We start from the raw sequence: 27351 nt of genomic DNA, 5'->3' as shown, positions 1-27351 counted from the left end.
GATTTGAAGTGGAATGATCATATAAAATTAATTGTTGGTAAGGCGGGTACCAGGTTGAGATTCATTGGGAGAGTGCTTAGAAAATGTAGTCCATCAACAAAGGAGGTGGCTTACAAAACACTCGTTCAACCTATACTTGAGTATTGCTCATCAGTGTGGGATCCGTACCAGATCGGGTTGACAGAGGAGATCGAGAAGATCCAAAGAAGAGTGGCGCGTTTCGTCACAGGGTTATTTGGTAACCGTGATAGCATTACGGAGATGTTTAATAAACTCAAGTGGCAGACTCTGCAAGAGAGGCGCTCTGCATCGCAGTGTAGCTTGCTCGCCAGGTTTTGAGAGGGTGCGTTTCTGGATGAGGTATCGAATATATTGCTTCCCCCTACTTATACCTCCCGAGGAGATCACGAATGTAAAATTAGAGAGATTAGAGCATGCACGGAGGCTTTCAGACAGTCGTTCTTCCCGCGAACCATACGCGACTGGAACAGGAAAGGGAGGTAATGACAGTGGCACGTAAAGTGCCCTCCGCCACACACCGTTGGATGGCTCGCAGAGTATAAATGTAGATGTAGATGTAGATGTAGAAGCTGAGTATCGCAAAAGCAATGCTTTCCAAAACCATGCTGATTCGTGGACTTAAGCTTCTCAGCCTCAAAGAAGATTATCATATTTGAACCGAGTGTATATTCAAGGATTCTGCAGCAAATTGAAGTTAGGGATATTGGTCTGTGATTTTGTGGGTCCACTCTTTTATCCTTCCTATATACTGCAGTCACCTGCACTTTTTTCCATTGGGACTTTGTCCTGGGTGAGAGATTTATTATGGTAAATGCAGGCTAGGTAAGGGGCCAATGCAGTAGAGTATTCTTTGTAAAATTGAACTGGGATTCCATCCGGACCTAGTGAATTATTTGCTTTCAAACCTTTCAGTTGTTTCTCTATGCCAGGGATGCTTGCTACTATGTCATCCATGGGACTGAATGGAAGCCTTCATTAAATCTTTATTACTACCTATCATATCTACAAGCTGCAACACACTAACTACTGAAAATGTTTCTGATACTAGAAACTTAACTTCAATCCGAGAAGAAGACATAGAAGAAAGTGTGTTTACGGCATCTTGATCAGACCATGAATACCACTGAAAGCACTATTACAAACAAGAACTGAAGTTAAAGATTTATTGTATTCCACCAAGATGAAAAACAAGACTTGCCTAAATAGAAACCAGAGTTCTTTTTGCTAAAGAATGTACACTTGTTAACAGATAACTTCATTTCTTTTTGTTAGGATTTCACACTCACATGAACAGCGGTGTTATTAAAAGTAATTTTTGACAAGGACCAGGAAGGAATTATCAGTTACCTGTGACAGAAACAATCCAAACACTAAACTTGCATGGTTTAATAAAGCCGTCAGGCTGGCTGGACTGTGGTTCTGATCTCTACCAGTATAAATATCTTGTTAAGGCAGTATCTGATGTTGCAATATGCACAATGGCTAACCATGAAATAACTATATTAATAATATACAATTACCCCAAGTTATGTGCTCCGTGTAAAGCATGTTATGATGACGAATTTAGCTGTAAAATAGCTCCAACTGGAAGAATATTGTAATATAAATGCAGTACAGTTGTACTGCCAGAATGCATACACAAATGAAACACAATTTTTCATGACAAGTAATTGTACTTTTGAATTTGTAACAGATGATCACGAGTTTTGTTTCTAATTTAAAATACAAACAAAAAACACAAAACCACTTACAGCAGGCGACAGTAAAGGGAGTTTAATAAGGCCTAGTAGTCTGCTGACGTCTTTCTTCCTCGTTTCTTCATCATGTGCAATCCAGGTCATGAGTGCCTGTAACGGAAGAAACAGTGCAAATTTCGAAAGAAAACAAGGGAGAACAGGTACAATTAAAATGATCTGCTAGTATGTTTTAAACAATATTACTGAACAACTTTTGTCAACATAGATATTTTGTTTGCATTAGGTTCATGATGAGTTCTATAGCCACCACGTATTTTAAAAAATACAGGGTGAAGCGAAATTCATGCACTCGGGCATCGCACCCCAACTCCTCGTGTGCCAACGATAAAAAAATATCTGTCTCAAAATTTTGTACAGTGAGTACATCTGCAGAAAAAGGACGTTAAAGAGTGCCAATGTGGCAACACTGTAATCAAATGTATGGTAAATATCTCTGTCACCACCTGCAGGAGATCAAGGGTTCGATCCTGGGTTAGGGCGCATTTTTTTATTTGCTAGTTTCATTCTGTATCCTAAATTTACAACATTTTGCAATGCTGATCACAACAAATATTTGTTTAGTCAAATTAGAAATAGACAGTTGAAACAAAGGATCTGTCATAGGACAGAATAACTACAAAAACAATATCAATTTCGAGATGCTAAAGATGATAGCACAGTACAATAACACAACATCTTCCTGTCATTTATACTACACGTAATATGAGCACTCAGATGTCGGACATTAGTAACTAGTGACAATAATAATGTCCATATTAATGATCGCATGACCTTCACAACAGAATACGTTGTCCTCAGAACAACAGATGCTCAAAGCCACCTCCCTGCACCTCCAAACATTGCGCAACCCGCCGGATCTTACAGCTCTGGACCCTTCGCAGCAAAGCTGCATCCACAGCGACAAGAGCAGGATGAACATGCACCACCAATTCTTCCACATTCTTCGGCGGAATAGAGTACACGTGCTCCTGCAGGTGTCCCCACAGGAAGAAATCCAGGGGATTTAGGTCAGGTGAACACACTGGCCATACAACTGGATCTCCATGTCAGTCATTTTCCTGGAAATGTTCTGTCCAAATACTAACGCACATTAATTCCCGAGTGTGACTGATGACACCCTCACGAGTGAATGCTGCTTCATCAAACCATATTATGATTTTCACAAAGTCATTGTTGGCTTCCTGTTGTTGTTGGATCCATTCACAGAATTGTATCCGCTGATGGTGATCTGCAGGATGCAGGTGTTGCATGAAAGCATAATGATAGGGGTGCAGCCCATGCTCGTGCACCACGTTAACAACCGTGTGTTGTGAGACACGCAGCTGCCTACCTACGCTACATTGGATTCTGTCACAGGCATGTTACTTCGCTCGCAACTAGTCCCTGTCTGGAGGACAGCGCATACAGTATAAACACACCGGCAGTCCCGGGAGCTGTTCCACCTAACACGCATTACACCTTTGACAAATATTGCTCTGCAAGATTCATCCCGACATCGCTAATTGTGAAATGTTCGATTTCAAATTACGCTGTTTCCCTAACAGTAGCAGATGTGATTTTTCCACAATTTCATCGATATAATAATAATAATAATAATAATAATAATAATAATAATAATAATACATTGAGATACATACTAAACAGCATGCGGTTACCAGACTCAATGTTGAAAGGCATAATTAGTGGGACCATGGTGGTAACACACAAATAGTAACCAAGTTTCGACATGATTCACAAAGCACGTTCCCAGTCCTACTGGTAACTTTAGTCACTACAAAATGTAATGGACCTGAATAAGGCAAGAATAATAATTGGTACTAATCTATGGCACCATTGGAGGAGGGTACAAGGAATACAAGTTTTGCATCTAGTAGCTGAAGTGGTGCGAATAAATTCAGACCCACCACGTGGAATTTGCTTCTTTCAAAGCTGACCAATCTTACATTTCTACGATTGTAGTACGCAAGTGCAGATGTTTTCTTGAGGACCCACTGCAATCGTCGTTGACGATTAAGATGCCAGATACCGTACCACCTGGACTACATTTATCAAATAAAAAACATATACCTTAACCCAGGATCGAACCATCGACCTCCTGCATGTTAACTCAAAACTCTATCCACTGCACCAACTGTACATCAGATGTACTGACAGAGATAGTTACCGTACATGGGGTTACATAGTTGCCAGATTACCATTCTTTAACATCCTTTTTCTGCGGATGTACTCGGCGGACGAAATTTTGTGAGCAACTTTTTTTATCGCTGGTATGTGAGGACTCACGCTGCGAAGCCCGAGTGGACGAATTTCGCTTCACCCTGTATAGCTATGTCATTTGCACAATTTCCAGGATTTAAACCCAGATATCTGCCTATTTTACGCATTGATCCTACAATTGACAGATACCAAAGGTTTTTCCACTCCCTCCAAAAGCTTCAACCTGTTATTACTTCTCTGCTTCCTGCAGACTATTGTAACATAGATGAAGGTTAGAGTTTAAAGTATTGTTGACATTATGGTCACAATGCCACCACACCAGTTTTTGGGTACAAACTTGTGAATGTGCAGCAGAAATCTCCAATGTAAAACTCAGCTGGTAATAAAGGGGGTAGACAAAAATATGGAAATATAGTTCAGTGCAGGTTGTGTACAGGTTTCAGTGAATCTTATACCATTCTTCCTGCAAAACAGTGCCAAGTTCAGGTAATAATGATGGAGGTGGATAGCAATCGCGCACCCTTCTCTCCAAAGCAGGCCACAAAGGCTTAATAATATTGAGATCTGGTAACTGTGTCAGTCAGGGCACATGCAACAATTCATCCATCTGCTCACCAAGCCAGTCCTGGACAATGCAAGTTGTGTGAGCAGGGGCCGTGTCATCTTCAAACACAGCAGCTCCATTAGGGAACAAACAGTGTACCATGAGTTAGATCTGATCAGCCAAAATTGTCATATAACCTTGGCTTTAATATGACCTTGCAGAGTAACCATGGAGTAAATGGCTGCCCAAATCATCACCAAACCCACTCAATGTTTCACTCTTGGGATATAAACTTGCCCAGAAGTTAAAAACAGTGTGAAACGAGACTTATCCAACTAAATTACATTCTTACATTGCTCCACAGTCCAGGTTTTACGGCTTTGGCACCACATTTTTCCTGTTATGGGCATTTGTATCACTGATGAGTGGCTTTGGAATTCCAGCTGCTCCTGCAATTCCCTGTTTACAGATCTCCCTTCATGTTGTTTTTGTGCTAAAAGGTTTACAATTGCGTCATTCTGTTGTGCAGTGATTTTTGCAACTGTCATCCTTTTATTTTTTGTCACAATCCACTTTAACGATTATCTACCATGATCACTCACCACACACTTTTGTCTGTGTGGTGACTTAACGGATGAAGTTTTTATGCAATTCCCTGTATGTGGTAAAAATCTTCGATATGGTGCCTCTTAGAACACGAAACACTTCAACTGCTTTCGTTACAGAAGCACCCACATATGAGCATCAATAATTTGACAATGTTCAAATGCACTAAGCTCTGATATAATGCACTCACAACTACACAGAACACAGTTATGACCACAAGCAACACTTTGAACATACTGAGGACATTACACTGTTCCCATTTGTGGTCAAATACAAGAATGCACCTGTGGGCTTCACCAGAATCAGCATTTATGTTCAAGCATGTGTTTCTCATGGTGTTTCCATATTTCTGTCCAACTCCTGCAACTGATGTTTATTAGCTGAAGTATAGTGCCAGGAGGTTGATGTTATCTGGCTGCAATCCCAAAACCTCATGGCATACTCATTACATTCAGGAATCTTCAAGAATAACATCAAATGATCTGTCTGTCCGACACGACTATGTAGGCACACAACTGTATTAATTGAAGGTACACCAATTTTTCTATCATATGGTTGTACTGTGCCCAGAAAATAATATGAAGCACCCAGAAGACACAGTCAGATTTCCGTGTAACTTCATATACACAGACACCATTGGTGTGTTTGTTAATAATTATGAGTTCCAACTCCCCGTGACATGTACATTGCCCACCATAGTGCATTAGTGTCATTGATGTTCAGTGTTGTTACCAGGCACAGTTCTCTGTGCCCGTCTTCAGTTCAGGCAGCTTCTTTTGTAATGGTGGTTTCCGATGTCATTGTTATAGCATCACCGAAAGTTACACATCATAATTAAAAAGCAACTTAATTCAAATTATCCTTTGTATAATTTAAGGTTACACAGAAGACCAATTTTATTTAAGATTCAGTGCATCGAAATAAAATCACAGTCCCTCACTGAATGTCAATTACACTCACATGTAAGTCTTTTTTATAATGTATCAATTGGACAGGGTTGACACGAAAACAGAATTGCTGAAACACGCTACAAAAAAATTGCAAAAAAATGCCTGAATTTCTATAAATGTTACTAATATTAGGCATAATGCCTAGAAGGGAAATCAAAAGCAAAAACTTCAATCATAGTAAGTAAAATGAAACAAATAATTTCAACCAATTTTATGATGTAGCTGACAGTTTTGGTTACATAAGGACCAACATGTATTACGTATAAATATAGGTTATGATGAACAAAGAGCTTTCTGTCTGAAGCAACTGATTAGCTATAAACTGAGTGCTCAAAATCCATCACAGATTAAAGAAAAGAGTGGAGAATTCAACAGAACTATATATCACAGCATCATTTCTTAATAAATAAATATTACCATCACATCTATTTGACAGGAAAAATATCACAGTGCCTAGTTCAGTAAATGTAGTGTGGTTTTAACATTTCACTTAGTTGATGTGTCCGGCTGCCTCCACCAGAAGTATATTGTTTCCCAGTCTCTATACTGATTTTCGTGATCTTTTTAAGTCTCTCTTATTCTTTATTAAAAATTTTTTAATGAATCCTCAGGCCTTTTAGTAACAATAAACAACATCAATGGACAAAATATTAATCACTCTCTTAGAAGAGCACAATGGTCACTAGATGGTGTAGAACTGGTACCAGACAATCATGTGGCCCTCCACCATATGACAGTGAAACAGTGTGTATGAGCGAATCAGTTGTACAGAATCAGCAAAGTATAACAGGTTGATATGGAGGTATCATGTCTGAATGGGCCCATGACCACGTTGCAAATGAAGTTGCTGGATGTGTTGATGTATCAACATGGACTGTCCCATGTGTCAACAGGAAATTGTTTACCAGTTGCAACTATGAAACATGCCACAAGAACAGTGGGCATAAAAAAGATTCCAATTAACAGGGACTGCAAATGAGCATCATGTCATATTAATGACAATTAGTTTCAAATCAGACAGTAATTGATGCTGTTAGCAATTAGCGAATGAAGATTCACTTCAACCAGTTTTTGAGTACATATTTAAAATGGAACTGCATGAAAAGGATGTTTGGAGAATGGTACCTCGTAAAAGGTAACTGCTTACACTAAGACGTAAAGCCACAATGATACCAAACAACGTAGAAACTCAACAGTAGCTGACTAGTACAAACGGTGTGGTTCTACAAGTCACAATTTTTCCTCTGTTGAAATGATGCAAAGGGTCAAGTACACCACCAGCCCAACTGAGACATTTAACCTGCAGTGTGTGGAGTGTGTAGTTTATGTCAGAGGTGCTTCTGTAATTTTGTGGGAGTGTTTTTCGTAACACTACTTGGTCCCACTTATGCACGTTTCTGAGAACGAGAGTCAAAATGTCTATTTAAACACTGTTTGTATCAACATGTGGTTTCAGCTGGATATGGCATAACTGAATAAACTTGTTGACGTTCTTCCTTGCCAAATTGAGCTTATTACGAAGGCTAGAGGTAACATTACATTTTATTACCATGACGTTACCTCGGGGTGAGGGAGACTTAAATGTTTTGTCTGACATGCTTACTTTATTCAGCACAAGATGTTACCAATATTACACAAATCAGATTTTCATTACTGTAGGACTAGCTACGCAAGGTCTCCCATTTCTTTTGATGTCATTGCAGTCCAATGGTCCACTGGGATGTTTTTGTTTTCAGTATCAATAGACATCCCAAGAAAATCTGTGAAAGCATTCTGCTGCAACTTCTTCATAATCTTTGTGGTGGCATGACAACCAACAAATTGTCTACCTAAATCAATGGCCACGAGTGAAGTTCACCACACAGAGGCAATGTCACTGGACCCAACATGCTCAGCTTCAATGACTGTTTTACAACTCACATCTGGATCTCCCCCCCAATAACAGATACTCTGAATTGGATGATTGAGAACTGTCTTTACTAAACGTCCTTGACAATTCTTATGGTCTTCAGACAAAATAATATTCAATGAATTCAAGGAAAATCTTGCACAATGTGTACCTTTGGTGATGGCTTAAGTATATGTCAACTTACATTGAAAACATTTTCTTCACATGGTACATTTAAGTCGTCTGACTTAAGTAATTTTTCCACTTCATCGCCAGACAACTTTGTGAATTCCTCTCTGTTTATAACTTCCATGAAGTGTTCCTGGAAAAAATTTTATTTCAGTAATGCAGTTCATTACATTTATGATGATTAATGATTAACAAATCAATTAATACCATGAGGCAACAAGAATAATTTACAAATGAACAGTTTAAATGAAATCAGCCAGAAAAATTATCTGTACTGTATGACTTATATCTAATCATCAAATACTACCTTCATATTTGTAAGTGTTTTTCAAATCTTCCTGTACCGAGCCATTTAACTTAGGTTATCAATTTGTCGGTGCCATTTTAAGTAAAATAAAGCAGAGCCAGATTACCCAAGTACAAAGGTTCCTCCATGGGATGAAACTAAAGACCGTGTCATTTCTTGAGGCTAGGCAATTTATTGACCGACTACAGAACAGATGAAGGATGTGTAGGAAGAATGTCACAAAAATTTTGGGCAAACTGCAAACTGAAGAAAGCACAGCACATTTAAATTAATGATGTTATCACACAACCATGTGGGCTCTAACAAATTTCGGGATAGCATATTTATACATCCTCCTCTCTCACAAATGGATTGTCATTTTTATTCCACCAGGGAGAAGTATTATTATATTAAAATTAAATAACTGCTCAATTATTTTGTCCCCTATTTGATTCATCTGCAGTGAAGATAAGTTGATCCCAAGGAGTTCAGATGACTGCATGCGGTCATGAAGACCCTACATCCAATCTCTGCTAATCATTACTTCCAGAATAAACAAACCAGGCACTGGGAGGAGGAGGAGGAGATTAGTGTTTAACGTCCCGTCGACAACGAGGTCATTAGAGACGGAGCGCATGCTCGGATGAGGGAAGGATGGGGAAGGAAATCGGCCGTGCCCTTTCAAAGGAACCATCCCGGCATTTGCCTGAAGCGATTTAGGGAAATCACGGAAAACCTAAATCAGGATGGCCGGAGACGGGATTGAACCGTCGTCCTCCCGAATGCGAGTCCAGTGTGCTAACCACTGCGCCACCTCGCTCGGTAGGCACTGGGAGAATTTTTACAACAGTAAATAAAGCATTAATGCCTCCCGAGTCATAAAAATTTAATAATGAACATATAACAGTGGAAGTAATACAGATCATAGCCTGAACTGTCCTCTATATAACACTACCATTCAACATAGTTACCATGCATCTGTATACATTTGCACAATCATTGAATCCAAGCATCAAAACTAGTTTGGAAAAAATTCAGTGTTTTGCTCCTTGATCCACAATTTTAAAAACTCAGGTTTCGCTATTCACTGTGAACTCTAACGCGTCTGTCTCCTAGGATCACTTCATCAGCACATCCTCAATTGGCGTCTGTGATAGATATCAGCTGGCCACTGTGCAGTTTGTCTGCAATGTCCATTTCTCCATTAGCAAACAGATTTGAATTCATGGGTCAAGAAAAAAAAACACCTGAATTTTTGCAAACTGGTCTTGATGCTTGAGTTCAAACATTTAGTGAATGTATACAAATGTGTGGTGACTATGTTGAAAAATAGTTTGTGTACAGTTCAGGTTATGATCTGTTCTATTTTTTTCTGTAAGGAAAGTTCTGACAGAATGTAAGTACTTAAGAATAAAGGAGACCAATCACCAAATACAAGCAGCATTGGGTAGTGAATAGGTAGTGCTGGCTGAACTCATATTGCCGGGATTGCATTTTGGCAGGTGGATTAGTGTGGGGTGAGGTTGTATAAAATGGGATGGGTAGGGGAGGGGCAAATGGCAGGCAGGAAGGGGGTTCGGGCTGGATAGCTAGCAATTTGGAGAGAGGCATCAGGTTTGCTGGCTACAACTGTGGGAGGGAGAGGTGGAAGTTGCACAGGCATTACATGTAATGCCTACATGTTGGAGTCAGTGGAGTTCTTTGCAAGATGACAGTGACATGGATACATGGATTGGGACAGGGTAATGTGGCATGTGAAGGGGAAACTGTTGAGTTGAGGGTGCAGACACAGTGAGTTAACAGAGATTGAGGCCATGAGTGTTATCAGAGTAAAGGATGTGTTATAAGGATAACTCCCATCTACGTAGTTCACAAAAACTGATGATGGAGGGAAGGATCCAGATGGCCTGGCTTATGAATCAGCCATTGAACTTGAGCCTGTCACTCCCAGCTGCAAGTTGTGCCACTAGGTGGTCAACATTTTTCTTGGCCTTAGTTTGTGGTGGCTATTTATTCGGGTAGACAGCTGGTTGGTTGTTATATCAACATAAAAAAATTATGCAGTGATTGCAGCAGAGTAGTTATATGACAAGACTGCTTTCACAGGTGGCCCTGCCTCTAATGGGGTAGGATAATGCTGTGACAGGACTGGTTTTGGAAGTGCTGTGTGGGTGGATTAGCAGTTCTTGCACCTGGGTTTTCCATAGGGGCATGACCCCTGTGGCAAATGGTTGGGAGTGGGAGTGGCATAGGGTTAGGTCATGACATTGTCTTGGTTGGTTGGGTGACAGAATACCACTTCAGGAAGGTAGGAAGGATCTTAGATTGGGTGTCCCTCATTTTTGTCATGATGGTAGATAGTCAAATCCTTGGCAAAGGATAGCATTTATTCGTTCCAGTTCAGTGTGATATTGGGTGACAAAGGACAGAGCACCTTTGTAACTCGATGCTTGAGGGTGGTGGGAGTATTAGGGGTTTGTGAGTATGTTGCATGGAAAACCTGTTCGTGACTAGGTTGGGTTGGGATGGTGAGTGTCTGTGAAGGTCCTCACGAGATCTTCAGCATACTGAGCAAGAAGTTCTTGCCATTGCAAATGCACCATCTACAGGTGGTCTGGGAACAATTCTTTGGTGTAGAAGAGATGACAGTGGTTGAAATGCAGGTATGTGAGTGCTTAGTGTGTTCAATAAGGACATAGGTATGTATGGAGCCATCATAGAGTTGGAGATCCATGTCTAGTAAGGTTGCTCGTTGGTTTATAGAGAACCAGGAGAAGTGGTTGGACAGAAGTTTTTGAGGTTTGGGAGGACCGATAATCAAGTGCTTTTGCTCTGAGTCTAGACCATGATGATGTCATCACTGAAACTGAACCAGACAATGGGTTTGTCGTTTGGGGAGGCTAGGTATGTTTACTCTAGAGGTCCCACAGAAAGGTTGACATAGGAGCATGTCATGGTGGTGCTGCAGATTTGTTAATATAACTTCCACTCAAAGGGAAGTAGTTGGGTTTGATGGTGTACCTGGGAAGATTTTTGAGGATTGAGGTAGTGTGGGTTTGGAGCCTGAAGGATGTTGGCAGAAGTTGTGTTGGATAGTAAAAAGGCCATGGGCATGAAGAATGTTGGTCTACTGGGAGGTGGCATCAACAGTAACAAGTAGGAACCCATTACGTAAAGAGGTGGGGACGGTGGTTAGTATTTTTGATGTGGGAGGCTAGGTTTAGGGCAAATGGTTTGAGGTGTTAATCAACCTGCGCGGAAATTTTTTCAGTAGGAGCACACTAACTAGCTAAAATGGGGCATCCCAGATAGTTGGCTTGGGGATTCTAAGGAAGCACATAGAGGGTGGGTGTGCAGGGTGTCACTGGGGTGAGGAGGAAGATGATATCAGAGGAGATGTTCCGGGATGGGCTTAAGGATTTCAGTAGGGATTGGAGGTTATGTAAGATTTCTTGGACGGGATTATTACAGTACAGCTTGCAGGTGGAGGAGTCAGACCATTGGCAGAAGCCTTCAATGAGGTAGTTACTACCACTCATCAATAAAATGACATTTCCTTTGTCTGCAAAGAGGATGATTAATCAGGGTCTACCTTGCGATTGTGAATGGCTGTTTTCTCTACTGTTGAGAGGTTGCTGTTTTTTGGGAAGAGACCTGTGGAAAGGTGCCAAGGTCAAGTTGGAGAAACGGAATTCCTGAAAAGTGACCAGGGGGTGGTTAGATGGGAGGAGGAAAGGTCACAGTTGGATTGTGGCATGAAATGAGGGAGGCATGGTTCAATGTTGGGATTAGATTGGCTTTGGTTGGAGGGATTGGGGGCAAAGAAAAGATTGAACTATAGGGAGCAGGAGAAGAAAAGTAGGTCTTTGACAAGTCCAGCATGGTTAAACTTGGGTGTGAGGCTGGAGGTGAGGCCTTTGGAAAGGACTGATATGTCTGTGGGACTGAGGTTTCTGGTCACAAGGTTCACAACTGTGTTTTAGGTTTGTTTGTGTTCTGGATTTCATGGAATGTTGGAACAGAGTTTTGGTGAACGTGGCAAATTGAAATGATCAGCTACGCTGGGTCTGGTTGCTATGAGGGGCTGACGAAAGTTTTCACTGTGGGTAGGATAGGTGTTGATGGGCAGTGGTGCTCCAAAGGTGGAGTAGGATGTTGACAGGTTGGAAAATTTATGGAGGTGGTATCCAGAATGCTCTTACAAGAGTTGGAGGGCAAGGGTTTCAATTGTGGATATGTGGCGCATGTAATAAGGATTGCACAGTATAATGTTGGATTTGTGAAAGATCTACAGAGGAAACACCTTCCAGGGATGCTTTTCCTCCAACTTGGCCAAACAATCCTCCTCCAGGTCCCTTCCTATGAACACTTACCTCTCAGCAGAAGAAAGGACAGTCACTCACAACAACTCTCAAAACGGATCTTTACCAATCAACCTCCCTGCAGACAAAGACTCCATCACTGTCATGATGCATTGCAGTGACTACTGGACACAAAGCTCCCACCATCAATCTGGCTATTCCACCTACAAGCTCTACTCGAGTGATCCCATCTCTGAAGTCCAACGTAACCTCCACTCCCTACAGAAATCCTCAGACACATACCAGAACTCTCCACTGATTACCTCTCACCCACCGTCAACAAGCTGCCCAAAATCCAAAAACTCAATACTCTAGGGTACCCCACTGCAGCTGCTTATTGTGCTCCTGATGCCACCTCCCATACACCAACATCCTTCATGCCCAGGGCCTTATCACTATCCAACACTACCTCTCCCAATATCCTTCAGATTCCAAACCCACTAACTCACTCAAACAAATCTGTGGCACAGCCATTGGAACCCGAATGACACCTCCTATGTCAACCTTTTTATGAGCCATCTAGAGGAAACATTGCTAGCCTCCCAAAACCACAAACCTCCTGTCTGGTTAAATTTCACTGATGAACTTATCATGATCTGGACTCATGATGGCAAAGACAACCGATCATCACTTCTCCACAACCTCAACACCTTCCCTCCTGTCCCCTTCACCTGGTCCTCCGCAAACCAATGTGCCACCTTCCTCAAGGTTGACATCCACCTCTCTGATGGCTCCATCCACACCTCTGTCAACATTTAACACACTAACCACCAACAGTACTCGCATTTTGACAGCTGTCACTCCTTGCACACCAAAAAATCACACTCACAGCCTGGCCACCTGTGAACAGCATACCTGCAGTGACAAATGCTGCCTTGCTCAGCCATATCCTTACAAGCCCCTAATCCTCCCAGTGCTTTCACGCATCAGCTAAAAAAGTGAACTGTCCTTTGTCACCCAATATCATACTGCAATGGAATGACTAAATCCTATCCTTTGCCTGGGATTTGATTATCTATCATTATGCCTATACGAGGTGCATTAAAGTTCTAAGGCCTCCGATTTTTTTTCTCCGGACTGGAAAGAGATAGAAACATGCGCATTGTTTTAAAATGAGGCCACGTTCATTGTCAATACGTCCCAGAGATGGCAGCACCGTACGGCAGATGGAATTTTACCGCCAGTGGCGAGAATGAGAACTGTTTTAAATACTTAAAATGGCGACGTTTTCCTTACTTGAACAGCGTGCAATCATTCGTTTTCTGAATTTGCGTGGTGTGAAACCAATTGAAATTCATTGACAGTTGAAGGATACATGTGGTGATGGAGTTATGGATGTGTCGAAAGTGCGTTCGTGGGTGCGACAGTTTAATGAAGGCAGAACATCGTGTGACAACAAACCGAAACAACCTCGGGCTCGCACAAGCTGGTCTGACGACATGATCGAGAAAGTGGAGAGAATTGTTTTGGGGGATCACCGAATGACTGTTGAACAGATCGCCTCCAGAGTTGGCATTTCTGTGGGTTCTGTGCACACAATCATGCATGACGACCTGAAAATGCGAAAAGTGTCATCCAGGTGGGTGCCACGAATGCTGACGGATGACCACATGGCTGCCCGTGTGGCATGTTGCCAAGCAATGTTGACGCGCAACGACAGCATGGATGGGACTTTCTTTTTGTCGGTTGTGACAATGGATGAGACGTGGATGCCATTTTTCAATCCAGAAACAAAGCGCCAGTCAGCTCAATGGAAGCACACAGATTCACCGCCACCAAAAAAATTTCAGGTAACCGCCAGTGCTGAAAAAATGATGGTGTCCATGTTCTGGGACAGCGAGGGCGTAATCCTTACCCATTGCGTTCCAAAGGGCACTACGGTAACAGGTGCATCCTACGAAAATGTTTTGAAGAACAAATTCCTTCCTGCACTGCAACAAAAACGTCCGGGAAGGGCTGTGCGTGTGCTGTTTCGCCAAGACAACGCACCCACACATTGAGCTAACGTTACGCAACAGTTTCTTCGTGATAACAACTTTGAAGTGATTCCTCATGCTCCCTACTCATCTGACCTGGCTCCTAGTGACTTTTGGCTTTTTCCAACAATGAAAGACACTCTCCGTGGCCGCACATTCACCAGCCGTGCTGCTATTGCCTCAGCGATTTTCCAGTGGTCAAAACAGACTCCTAAAGAAGCCTTCGCCGCTGCCATGGAATCATGGCGTCAGTGTTGTGAAAAATGTGTACGTCTGCAGGGCGATTACAACGAGAAGTAATGCCAGTTTCATCGATTTCAGGTGAGTAGTTAATTAGAAAAAAAATCGGAGGCCTTAGAACTTGAATGCACCTCGTATATGAGGGACACCCTATCCAAGATCCTTCCTATGCATCCTAAAGTGGTGTTCTGTAACCTACCCAACCTACACAGCATCATGGTCCAACCCTATAACATTCCCACCCCACCCCCGACCATTTGCCACAAGGATCATACCCCTATGGAAGACTAAGGTGCAAGAACTGCCAATCCACCCACGCAACACTTCCAAATCCCATCCTGTCACATGCTTATTCTGCCCCATCAGAGGCAGAGCCACCTGTGAAAGCAGTCTTGTCATATTTTTTAGCTCTGCTGCAATCACTGCATAATTTTTTATGTTGACATGACAACCAACCAGCTGTCTAAAAGAATAAATGGCCATCACCAAACCCTGGCCCAGAACAGAGTTGACCACCACATGACCAACACGCAGCTGAGCATAATGTGCTGAAGTTCAATGGCTGCTTTACAACCCAGGCCATCTGTACCCTTCCCTCCACCACTGGCTTTTCTGAACAGTGCAGATGGGTGTTATCCTTGCAGCACATCGTTCACTCCCATAAGCCTCCTGGCCCCAGTCTCCATTAACACAGTGTCCCCACAACCCAACTGTTTCCATTTACTATGTTCTATCACTCTCCCCCTATCCATGTCTCCATGTCACATTAATTATTCACCACACCACACCCCAGTACACCTGCTGAAATGCAATCCCGGCACTCTGTCCGGCTGGCACAATGTAGTGTGCTTGTGCACTTGCTCTAGCTTCACAAAGGATTTATTTCAAAAGCTAGCAAGTTTTCTTCCTCTTTTGCTCATGTGCGCACCTGTTGACGACTCAACACTTTTGGTGAGTGGTCTCCTTCACCCTTAAGTATTTAATAAACATTTTTATGATACAGGAGGCATTACTTTTTGTCCACCATTATAGTTTCCTAAATACATTTTTGTAACAGATTCATGATGTTTCTAATTCATAGGCCATATAACACCGCATGGTGTTTCAAGAAGATTCATTTGATTTCAAACGATTCTACCTTTTACAGGAATGGACACACCAACTTAGGGTATATTTTAATGCAAATACTGAAACTATATGTTTACCTCGGCTGCAGTGTCAAGTGGGTGGTTTATATGGTTGTCAGTAGCAGCAACAAAGTCAGAAGGAGCAGCTAGCTAGCTTCCTTTGCCAATTATACAGTGGGTATGTTGGACACCCGCCTTTTACACTATTGCAAGAACAAGTTGAAATTTTCATTTTTCGACAGGATTGAGAATCACTGACACAGCATGTAAGAACATTTCCCAATAATGAGCTGCCTCAGTGATGGATCAGCCATAAGGAATGTGCGGTTCTCACATTGCACCACTGCCTGCCTTAAGAGTGCCTGATCTCCTGGCCTTTATTTTCTTTGATGGGGTTTGTGAAAGACCAGATCTATGTGCCTTCTATTAGAACAATTTTGTGTGAAATGCAATGCCATATAGCAACAGCAATGAACACAGTAACTTTAGACATGTTGACAAAAGTATAGAACTGATCTGACTAGTGTCTGGATGTTTGTCATGCATCCAGTGGAGGGTAGAATGAATTTTTGTTAAAAATAAATGAAAACTCTGATTCAAAACTTTAATGTAAAAGGTACATCAGTGCTGTATGTGCACACATTTAAATGATGTATCCTTGTAAAATCAGATAGTTCTTTTAAAAATAAAAACTGTAACCCTGTTCTTAACTTAAAATACCCTAGTCTTAATTTAAAATTCTTGCCAAGTTTCTACTTCATTTGTGTAGACAACAATATGACACAATATAATACCAACAAGTCCATTTTGGTAGAATACACACATGTTACAAATTATTTTTCCATCTGCTCTGAAAGAATTTTGACACAATAACAGATAGAATTTAATTAACAACTTCCACATTGTGAATGCTTGTCCCATTTCAGATCATCTTGGACTCATATTCCAAGGAATTTTGTGATCTGCATGTTTCCAAGGTTTTTACCAAATAGATTTACAGTTAGTACTACAAGGTGGTTGCCCTGCATTGTTTGTAATTGTGTTATAACAGGTTTTATGTATTTAATATAAGATTACTTGCAGAAAACCACTTTTCAATGTGTGGAGTATACTTCTCTGCTTCATTCCAGAAATCTTAGCATACCTTCCTTTTTATCAGTAGACTGGTGTCCTCCACAAATTTAACATATTTATGGTAACAGCTGGGCAAGTCTAAATCATTTAAAGAAGTGGAAAAAGTATAGGCCATAATTTTGTTCTTTGAAAGAGTAGAGGGTTATGTTACTCCCCTCTTGGTATACAAGTTCATCTATCTGTTTCCTTTTCTGTTGATACAAGTTCACCAACTGATGTATGGGTTACCTCCCAGTTTGCTCAACAAGATAAGGTGACCAAACACATCAAAAACTCTTGAAATATCAAGGATTTTGTTCTGCATCTTATAGGTTTGTTCAGAAAGGCAAAAAGATCAGTTTGAGCGAGTTTGCTTTTACAGATCCATGCTAGTTGCTTGAAAAGAAATGATTGTTTTCTGTGAAATTCACAGGTCTTTTATAGAAGATTATTTTCAAGCTCTTTAGAAAAACCTGTCAGCAGTGATAATGGTCTACAGTTTGACTGCTCGTCAAAAAAAAAAAAAAAAAAAGTGGAGGGCCCAGAAAATCACTGAAAGACACAGACATGTAGCATACATGTATGAGACAATGTTAGCAGCACCTGCCAGAGTTTGAAAGGGGCCTCATTGTGCATCTCCATTTGGTCAGCTGGTTGAATTGTGCAGTATCCAGATTTGATGGGCATTCTGATGTGGCAATAGCCCATTGTTGGATTGCATGGGAACATGAGGACATGTCAAGCTGTCAATGTTCCCGTTGACCACATTTGACCACCACAAGGGAGGATTGCCGGTTGTGCACCAAGCACGTAGTAATGCCTTCACATCTGCAACTGCCATCCAAAAACAGGTAATGGACTCAATGCAATGTTCTGTGTCATCCCGCACCATTAGTCACAGAGTGGCAGCAGCCAAACTAGGGAATTACCATTCCATGAATACACTGCCATTAACACCACTGGGACAATTGGCACAGACTGCCGATTATTGATGCCACAGAGTATTCAGTGATAAGTAATGGTTCTGCACTTCCCTGGCTATCTATTGTTGGCGAGTATGGCGGAGACCTGAGGAGAGGCTCCATTCTTCCAACGTTTTGGAGAGGCACAGAAGTGTTACTCTTGGCCAGAGACATACCAAGGAATTCCTGTGTCGCTGGCAAAGTTGCAAAGGCTGCCATCCCCCCCAAATCCCCACCTTCCCAAAACTGCCTTCTAAATTGTTTTAAAGCAGATTTAGCAAATCTTATAATTTTGTTAGTAGGTTTAATGAAAATGGAGCAATACTACTAAATGTTAGTTAAATGATGATGATGATGATGATGATGATGATGATTGGAGTGTGGGGTGCTCAACTGCGTGGTCATCAGCACCCGTACAAAGTCCAAATTTTTTTCACAGTCCAATTGAGCCATTGTCATGGATGATGATGATGATGATGATGATGATGATGATGACAACACAGACACCCAGTCCCCAGGCAGAGAAAATCCCCAACACAGCCGGGAATCACACCCAGAACCCTGTGATCCACAGGCAGCAACGCTAGCCACTTGACCGCGAGCTGCGGACTTAGTTAATGTGGATGAAAAATATTGTAAACAAAAAATTAAATGTGTCATTGTAGCAAATAAATTAGCAATGACATAAATTTTGTAAAAAAACTGAAAATAAAACAAAATTTAACTTTAAGTTTATAACACCTAGTGCACATTGGTTTTAGTACCATGTATAATAAAGAACAGCTACCATTTGCTCCTGATAAAATGTTAATCAGAAATAAAAGAAAAAGGGCTATAATTATGAGCTGAGAACATATGCCATGCCAGGTATTGTATTTTACAACAATTTTCTTTGCATTTCCTTGCTTTGAGCATAGCTGGTTACATCACTGAAGTAAAGTTTTGTTACCATGTAATATTTTATCGACAAGATAGCTAAATTTGACAGTCTGCTTTGACCCATACTTGACCATAATTATATTTTGTCATCTTTAATTTGTTGAAGCTGTGTTTACAAGATTAATAGAGTATACATGTGTATGGACAAAATGACTAAAAATTCCCAAAATATTATTTCTCAGCCATGAAGGCTTATTCTTGAATTTGCTACAGTACCCATTCACTAACGTTTTGGATTCCACAACACTGTAGCAAAGTGGAATAACATTTTAACAACGGTGTACGTTTCTATTCGCGGTCTGAGCAAAAGACTGCTTCTCATAAGTGAAAGGGGTAGCAGAATGCACATAACCCTCCCAGTTAATTCTTAAACTGTCCTTAATTTTTTCCCCTTGGGTCAGTATTTATGCCCCCCTGTGCCAGCACCCCTGGCGGAGGCCTATCTCACCAAGGCCCTGCTCCTAGTGTCATGGTGTAGGGAGCCATCAGGTATGGCTTCAGGTCATGGCTGGTAGTAATTGAGGGAACTCTGAAGGGAAAACAGTACATCATGGACATCCTGCCTCTCCATTTGTTACCCCTCATGCAACAGTATAGTGGTGCCATTTTTCATCATGACATTGCATCTCCACGCCTGGCACATGTGCATGATGTCCTATTAGAAATATATGAGGCCAGCTTGTACCACAAGTGTTTCCCGGCCAGGCCAGACCAGACCAGATGGAGTGTAACCCCATTCTGACAAGTGGGCTTATTTTGTATAGTTCTTTGTTAATTTGATTTTGTTTGTCACTAAAAGAACATCAGGAATCCTGTGTGTGTGTGTGTGTGTGTGTGTGTGTGTGTGTGTGTGTGTGTGTGTTTTTCAACAGTACCGCTTCACTAATCATCTATCACAAAATCTACATTACAGTAAGGCACAACTTGTGCAGTAAGAAGCACTATGGCATAAACATGCCATTGGTGTGCACTTAGAGGAATAAAATGGACACATTCCAAGGAATGAGCCAGTAGATTATTCCAATACACTGAATAACACCTTGAGAGATGGAAAAAACCTCTAATGATGACAAGAAGTTTTTAAAGCCTGGTCCCACAAAGAATTACACACACACACACACACACACACACACACACACAGAGAGAGAGAGAGAGAGAGAGAGAGAGAGAGAGATTAACACACACAGAGAGAGAGAGAGAGAGAGAGAGAGAGAGAGAGAGAGAGAGATATTAACAGTCAATATGCACCATGATTTAATATGGAACAACATAACAGTTGACATTTTTACAAAATGGTGGTTGCAGCACAGTACAGAATTTAGTGGCATCTACCTGTTATCCAGAAAGATACAGTGATAGGAACCGAGCAGGAGTAGGAGGAGGAGTATGAATCCTGCACAATGATAATGCAATAATTCTTTTCTTCTGAAATGGCATGGAGGCAGAGCACAAGTCCCAATTAGGGAAGGTTACAAAAGGAAACTGCCCACGTCCACTCCAAGGGAACTATACTGGTATCTCCCTTAAGCAAATTAAGGAAACCACAGAAAACCTAAATCTGAATGGTTGAACTGTACCGTTTCGTTCAGCATTCTCTTTACAGTTAACATCGCAAGTTTCTTACAAAATTGATTATGCATAGTGATGATTATTATAACAATTAATACATAGTAATGGGCATAATTATGAAAATAATGTTAGACGCATTAACACTGTGATAAGTATGTTCCTCTCGAACTGGAGTACCGTATTTTATGGACTATACGAGGCTACAGAATATAAGACGTACCTTAATTTTTAAGCATTTTTTAAAAACATCATTTTTACCCATTTTATTATTAGATTACAAAATTCTTAGTTATAAAACCGAACAGACCTTTATAATCCCTTGAAATTGTCATTTGAACTTTCTTCTTAGTTATAAAACCGAACAGACCTTTATAATCCCTGGAAACTGTCATGTGAACTTTCCTCTTCTTCTTCTTCTTCCTCCTCCTCCTTATCGTCATCATTGTCCTCTTCAGATATAAGTGCTTCACTGATATCAGAGTGTTACTTATGCCACACTTCGTGAGAGATTTAACAAGAACGTCTTCACTCACTCTACACCATGACTGTTTTATCCACTGACACACTTGTTTGATTGTAGGTCATTTTAAAGCTCCCTTCGGCTTGAATTCATGTTGGATTTCATCCATCATTTGTTCCATTCCTCTCTCATATACACTTATTGTTTATTTACTGAGACATCAACAGATTGCAATTGTGAAGTAAGTCGTTTTGGAATAACAGCAAGCTCTGTGTTTCCCTGCCTCAATTTCTCTCTCACAAAATTTTTCAAACGACTGCTAAACTAATATAGCACAAGGAGAGAACTCTCCTCTCCCACACACTGTTAATCCATAATTTCATACCAGCCTCATCTCGTCCATCCAGCCCGTCATGTACATTAACAGCATCTGACGGTATTTCAGGTTTTGGCATTGTTTTGAAAATGATGAATGGATTAAGTTTAGCACCAATAGCACAACATGTAAAATAGCAATGTAGAGCATTTTTCCATGATAAAGTGATGGAAAGATAATATTTTCTCTTCACACTCTTGTGGCATTTTATGATATATTTTGGTTTTAGTTCACATGCTAAGTTCATGCCACTTCATAAACCTGAGGCACCAACCCACTCCACCCTTAAAGTCTATTAAGTTCCACTGTAGCGTTGGCTTACAAACTTGTATTTGAATCATTTTTGTATTAATTCCAATGCCATTTTGACAGTGTCCTTGAATCCATTTCAATACGCCACCATCTAGTTTTGGACATTTGTATTCAGTCCTCTATCTGCAAATTTAGTCTTCCTCTTGTTTTTCATTTCTTCTTTACTAGACTTCAATTGTGAATTATTATTATTATTATTTTTTTTAGGTGGTGGGCCAAAATGCTGCTCAGCTGCTCTGTTTCCATGCTGTTTGGTATATTCAATTACTTTTATAGTCCACATCATATAAATACCTTTTTTCCGTTACAAAACCAGCTACTAACAAAAATTTTGTACTGTTATCAATAACACTAATACTTTCAATTTAAAGTCACTGGTATGTAGACTGCAATGATGCATCATAGACTAGACAGTGTTCTGGGTTTGTGATAGCGCGATGGGAGGGAGACAGTGTTAGCATGCTCATGAATCCCCACAACTCATGTTTGTTGCATTAGAGCATTGCTGTTGCCAGTTGAATCCAACGTTGCCAGACAGAGAGAGGTTTCCCACAGCATCATGTATATGGCCATTTTTATAACTGGTGGGAATCTTAAATCAAAATCTGGACATTTTTATATCAATTTTGAGTATTAGGCATACCTGAATTTTCAAGGCAATTTTTTGAAGAAAAAAAGTACATCTTATAGTCCATAAAATATGGTAAAGATTTACTAAAAGAAAGGTATCGTACCAGTCCTGAAAGAATCAAATCTGGTGAAGTTAATTTTTGGGGGAAGTACGACAAATAATAAGGTAATAGAAGAGACAATTAAAGAAAAAGCAACTGAGAAAGTAGAAAAATGGAGGGAGAGGGAGAAGGGGAGAAGGGGAGGGGGAGAGGGGGAGGGGGAGAGGGGGAGGGGGAGGGGGAGAGAGGGAGGGGGAGAGAGGGAGGGGGAGAGAGGGAGGGGGTAGAGGGAGGGAGAGGGAGAGAAGCGGGTTTGTTATTAGTGGCGCATAAATGATTCAGCACTGGACGGGATTAGACAGCTATGATTTACCAAGAGGGAAGATATGACACTGATAACAAGAAAACCTTTGGTCTTCTCTTGAATACGGTTGGATTTCTGATCAGACATAGGTTGCACACTAGTTTGTTCCACATATGTACGATTTGTAGGAGATGGAGACATATTCAGAGTTGTGCAAAGGTACAGGTAAAATGCTTATGGAATGATGGTAGTCATCTGATACAAGAAGAGATGAACTGAGGAATTGAGTGACTAAGAAACTGATGAAGAATATAGAGACCGTAAAAAACATGTCAATCACATCAACCGTAATGGAATACAGTAACGGCTTACATGATGATGCAACAACCAAATGTTACACACATACCTTATGCAAGCATTAATCATTAGAACAAATCATCTAGAGTTTTTACAATTCCCAACATGCTTAAAATTAAGGTTTTGGTAGAAGTAATACCCATATAGGTGTTTTTTTTTCCAAATTCTAGAAGGAAATGGTTACTTTTTTAAATTGCATTTGGCAAGACATTTCCTGCACACAGAGAGAATCTGTTCCCTTGAATTTTGATGCTCATCCATACTCAATGTCAACATCTTACATAGGAATTCTCTCTCTCTCTCTCTCTCTCTCTCTCTCTCTCTCTCTCTCTGTCCTCTATATACAAAGTGAGTCAGGAGGAAAGCTATATGCTTTGAGGATGATTGTCTTTATCATTCTGAACAAAAAAACTCCACATGAGCATAACAGTTCCTGGGGAATTAACAGGAACAGTGGGGAAGAGGATAAATGCAGGTGATAGTAAACGAAACATTGTGATACAATGTTTTGTTTAATTGTGTACATTCCCTCAGGAAATATGTTCAAAAGGTTTGTGCCTAAAAACTGGATGAACCACAATAAAGTAATGTCCACCGCTGCTCTGAAAATGACAGGTTTGCCACCTAGCAATACAAATTCCACAACTCTAGACAGCTCCCAAGCTTGAACAGCATCCAGGTTGGGCCTAGTGGCGTATGACGTGCCTCAAAACTGAAAGGTCATGCAATCAAATACCAGTCGGACCACGGATTTTTCACTTTTTAAACCTAACATTCACCTCTCAATGATGTGGACATTCACCTGAAGCAAAATGCGGCTTGGATTCAGTGTTAAACTGTATACTTCATTTTCCCATTAGCTTTGGTAGTCTAGCGGCAAAGTGCGGGCTTGGTAACCAAAAGGTCGCAGGATTGCATCTCTGTGAGACCACAAATTTTTACCACTGTTTTTTATCCTACCTATCACCTGTCAATGATGTGCACATGTGCAAGAAACAAAAGGCATTTCGGATTCCACATTAAACTGTAGGCCACCTTTTAGCAGTGGGTGACTGGCTAGGGAGACTAGTGGCGTCTGCTGCTTAAATCTCTTTATTTATATGGAAGTGATTATTTCAGTTACCTAATGTTCTCGTCCAGTTTTTAATCATAACTCTATGCAATGCCCCATAGCCAAAATTACCATTACATCAGATAAGTCATCTGGCCATAGATACTTATTGCTACCTGTGCAAATCTGGGGTGGGTCGTTAGTCTCTCTATCTCTCTCTCTCTCTCTCTCTCTCTCTCTCTCTCTCATGTAGAAAGAGCCCTCATGTTATTCAGCTATCAGAATTTGTGCCTCTTCTGTACCTCCACTACCCACCTCAGCAAAAACTGCTACTCATTTAAGATGCAGTCACAGTTTGATCTCAGTGAACTGAAAACAGCAGTAGCCATGTGTGTACCTATGAGTTGTGCATGTACAAATGTGTCTGCTTTGCTGTGTATATATCTGATGAAGGACTAAGTCCAATAGCCATCTTTTTCAAAGCACTGTGTGCAACTCAGTGCCTCCTCTATGTGGTAAGCAGAAATCTGCTCTTTTCTTGTTGTTAGTAGACTGAGCCATTTCGTTCTTCTTGGGTTTTTCTGCCAGGTTCAATGTCATAAAATTTTCTGTGTGGTATTTCAAGTTGTGTTACTCCTGCTTCCTTCAGGTCTCCTTCAACTGCACAGTCCATTTAACTGTTTCATTTAATAGTTCCTTGGGTAAAAACAGAACACTTGTAGGTTCAGTTCATTCTCCTTCTGGCCATCTGTGTGTCTGTCCTACTATTAAGACCCCTTTTCCTCATGAATGGGTACAGATATCAAGTTCAAATTTATGTCAAACACTAAGGTCTAGGGTCCCAGGTGGTGTAAATAATTTATCTTTTAAGTCAAAGGAATCAAAAGATACGGCCATATATGTCACATATTTTGATACTCGCAAACTCACTCAACAAAAGCTACAAACGAACTGTGTCTGGTGATTCAATGGAAAAGAACATGCATGGAAAATGTGAGGTTAAATTAAGTTGGCTCAGAATGCTCAGAGTGCGAGTCCTACTCACACTAGTTGAATTTTTTAGCTTTGACTTTACTGTGGATTTTGTAGAATTCCACAGTCTGTCTATTTAGTCTGGTTGGTTTTGTTCTTTTAATATGTCCATGGTATTTTAGCCTGCATGTTTCATATCCAAATAAGCTTCACTATACTTTTTACTTTCTTTATCTGCTCTCAGTCTGTGTAATTCAGACCTACGGTTTTGAGTGTTTCAGTCCTATAAAAGCACTCTAGTTTGATGACTGTCATAGTTTCTGAGTTTGGTTTATTTTGAGACACATTTTTTGTTACTGCATTCTTTTGTAAGTCTTGTGCCGCAAGATCGGTAGCTGACATGGCTGAGTAAAATGAAGGCATTACCCTCGAGTGTTGCAAGACTTTACAGAAGTGGGCCAAGTCAACTGAGCAAATTATGCAACATAGAAAGCTGATTTAGCAGGAACTGCTGATCTGGCACTGAAGTGGTTACTTCATGCTATCACCAAACTGAGCAGCCGGAGGTGCAGAAGTACCAGTCCAGCAGGTCCACAGCGCACACTGTCTGATTACCTCATGCTCACGTCAAGGCTGTGTTATGACTTGAGTGGAAGAAACCAGTGCTGCAGCAATAAAAGAATGGGCAAGACCTGGATAAATATTCCAGATTTACAGCTACAGGTATCCCAGTCTGCCGGCATCAAGCTATGAGGAGGTACCTATGATGTTCAGTAGTCTTCATGTCTACTGACTGAGTTTCGTGGGTGTGCACATCTTCTCCTGTGGAGTTGGACGCTGCTAGCCACAGGGCCCTAGTCATGCAGAATCCAATGCTTGGGACTTGCACTCTATAACTGGAGGGTCTCTATGTGGCCTCTAGTTCATCACTTGGGGCACGCAACTGCTTGTCCGCTCCCAATTGTGTGGGCAAACTACTTGCTGCTTGCCTTATTCCTGTGGGCAGATTCCGCCGTTGGGGACCGCATGCAGTCTACGTCTTTGTCATGCTCACTCTGGTCACCTACTCCCAATGCTGTTAGCAAACACAGGGCTGTGTGTGTCATGCAGTGTATGTGCTTCATGGGATCAGTGACTTTGTAGTGCCGCTTGTGCTGACACTGCTGCTTCCTTTGTTACCACCTGCCTGCAGCTGCAAGCTACTTGATGAACAGCATCAACCTCAGCACGCACATACTTCTAATGCCCTGCTATCTGGAGTGACATCGCGCAAACTGATGTATTCAGAATAATAAATATATGGTTTGTCAATATCGCTTTACTGGCCCCTCATCACACATCTGACAGGAACCCACTTGCCAACCACCACTCATTCATACCCTGGGGTGGTGCTTCGTTGACATCCTAACCACCACCACTCCATTTTGTGATCACGAATTTCATAATCAACCTTTTCCAATCTACGAGGGTAAGTCAATTATTAACCACAAAGTAGTTATAAAATTTTATTGTAGTCAAATAGTCTCCTTATGTTTCAATGCACTTAGTCCATCGTTGTACAGGCCTCCTGATGCCCTCATAAAAGAAGGTTCTCAGTAGAACTGCGAGCCAGAAATGCACCGCTTCTTTCACTGCTTCGTCTGATGCAAATCGACGGCCCCTTAATGCCTATTTGAGTGGACCAAACAAGTGATAGTCAGAAGGGGCAAGACCAGGACTATATGGAGGATGATCCAATACTTCAAATTTGACTTTCTGGGGTGTTTCAGCAGTGTGGACAGCAGTATGTGGATGGGCATTGTCATGCAACAACACAACACCTTCTGATAGAAATCCTCAGCATTTGCTTCGAATTGCATGCTTTAACCTGGCAGTAAGCATCTCACTGTAACATACACTGTTTATTGTTGTGCCCCTTTCCCTATAATGTTCCAGTACTGGACCTTGTGCATCCTACAAAACCGTAAGCATCAGTTTTCCTGCAGACTGTTGGGTCTTTAACTTTTTCTTGCATGGCAAATTTGGATGTTTCCATTCCATACACTGCTGTTTACTCTCTGGCTCGTAAAGGTGGATCCATGTTTCGTCACCGGTAATGATCCT

The 27351-nt window shown here is 41.1% G+C and overlaps 1 protein-coding gene across 1 annotated transcript in view; it reads right to left on the bottom strand.

Moving 5' to 3' along the window:
* Nucleotides 1-27351, bottom strand: part of LOC126248420 (kelch-like protein 5) — a 321665-nt gene that overhangs the window by 65114 nt on the left and 229200 nt on the right. Inside the window, exons 6-7 of the mRNA XM_049949385.1 lie at nt 8189-8305; nt 1773-1868 (exon numbers count right to left, since the gene is read on the bottom strand). Coding sequence (XP_049805342.1) covers nt 1773-1868; nt 8189-8305 — 213 coding nt within the window. The remainder of the gene's footprint in view (nt 1-1772; nt 1869-8188; nt 8306-27351) is intronic.

Source organism: Schistocerca nitens, chromosome 3 (genome assembly GCF_023898315.1).
Source record: "Schistocerca nitens isolate TAMUIC-IGC-003100 chromosome 3, iqSchNite1.1, whole genome shotgun sequence".
NCBI lineage: Eukaryota > Metazoa > Arthropoda > Insecta > Orthoptera > Acrididae > Schistocerca > Schistocerca nitens.
The sequence above is the reverse complement of the archived record's forward strand: the minus strand, read 5'-3'. Positions and strand labels throughout refer to the sequence as shown.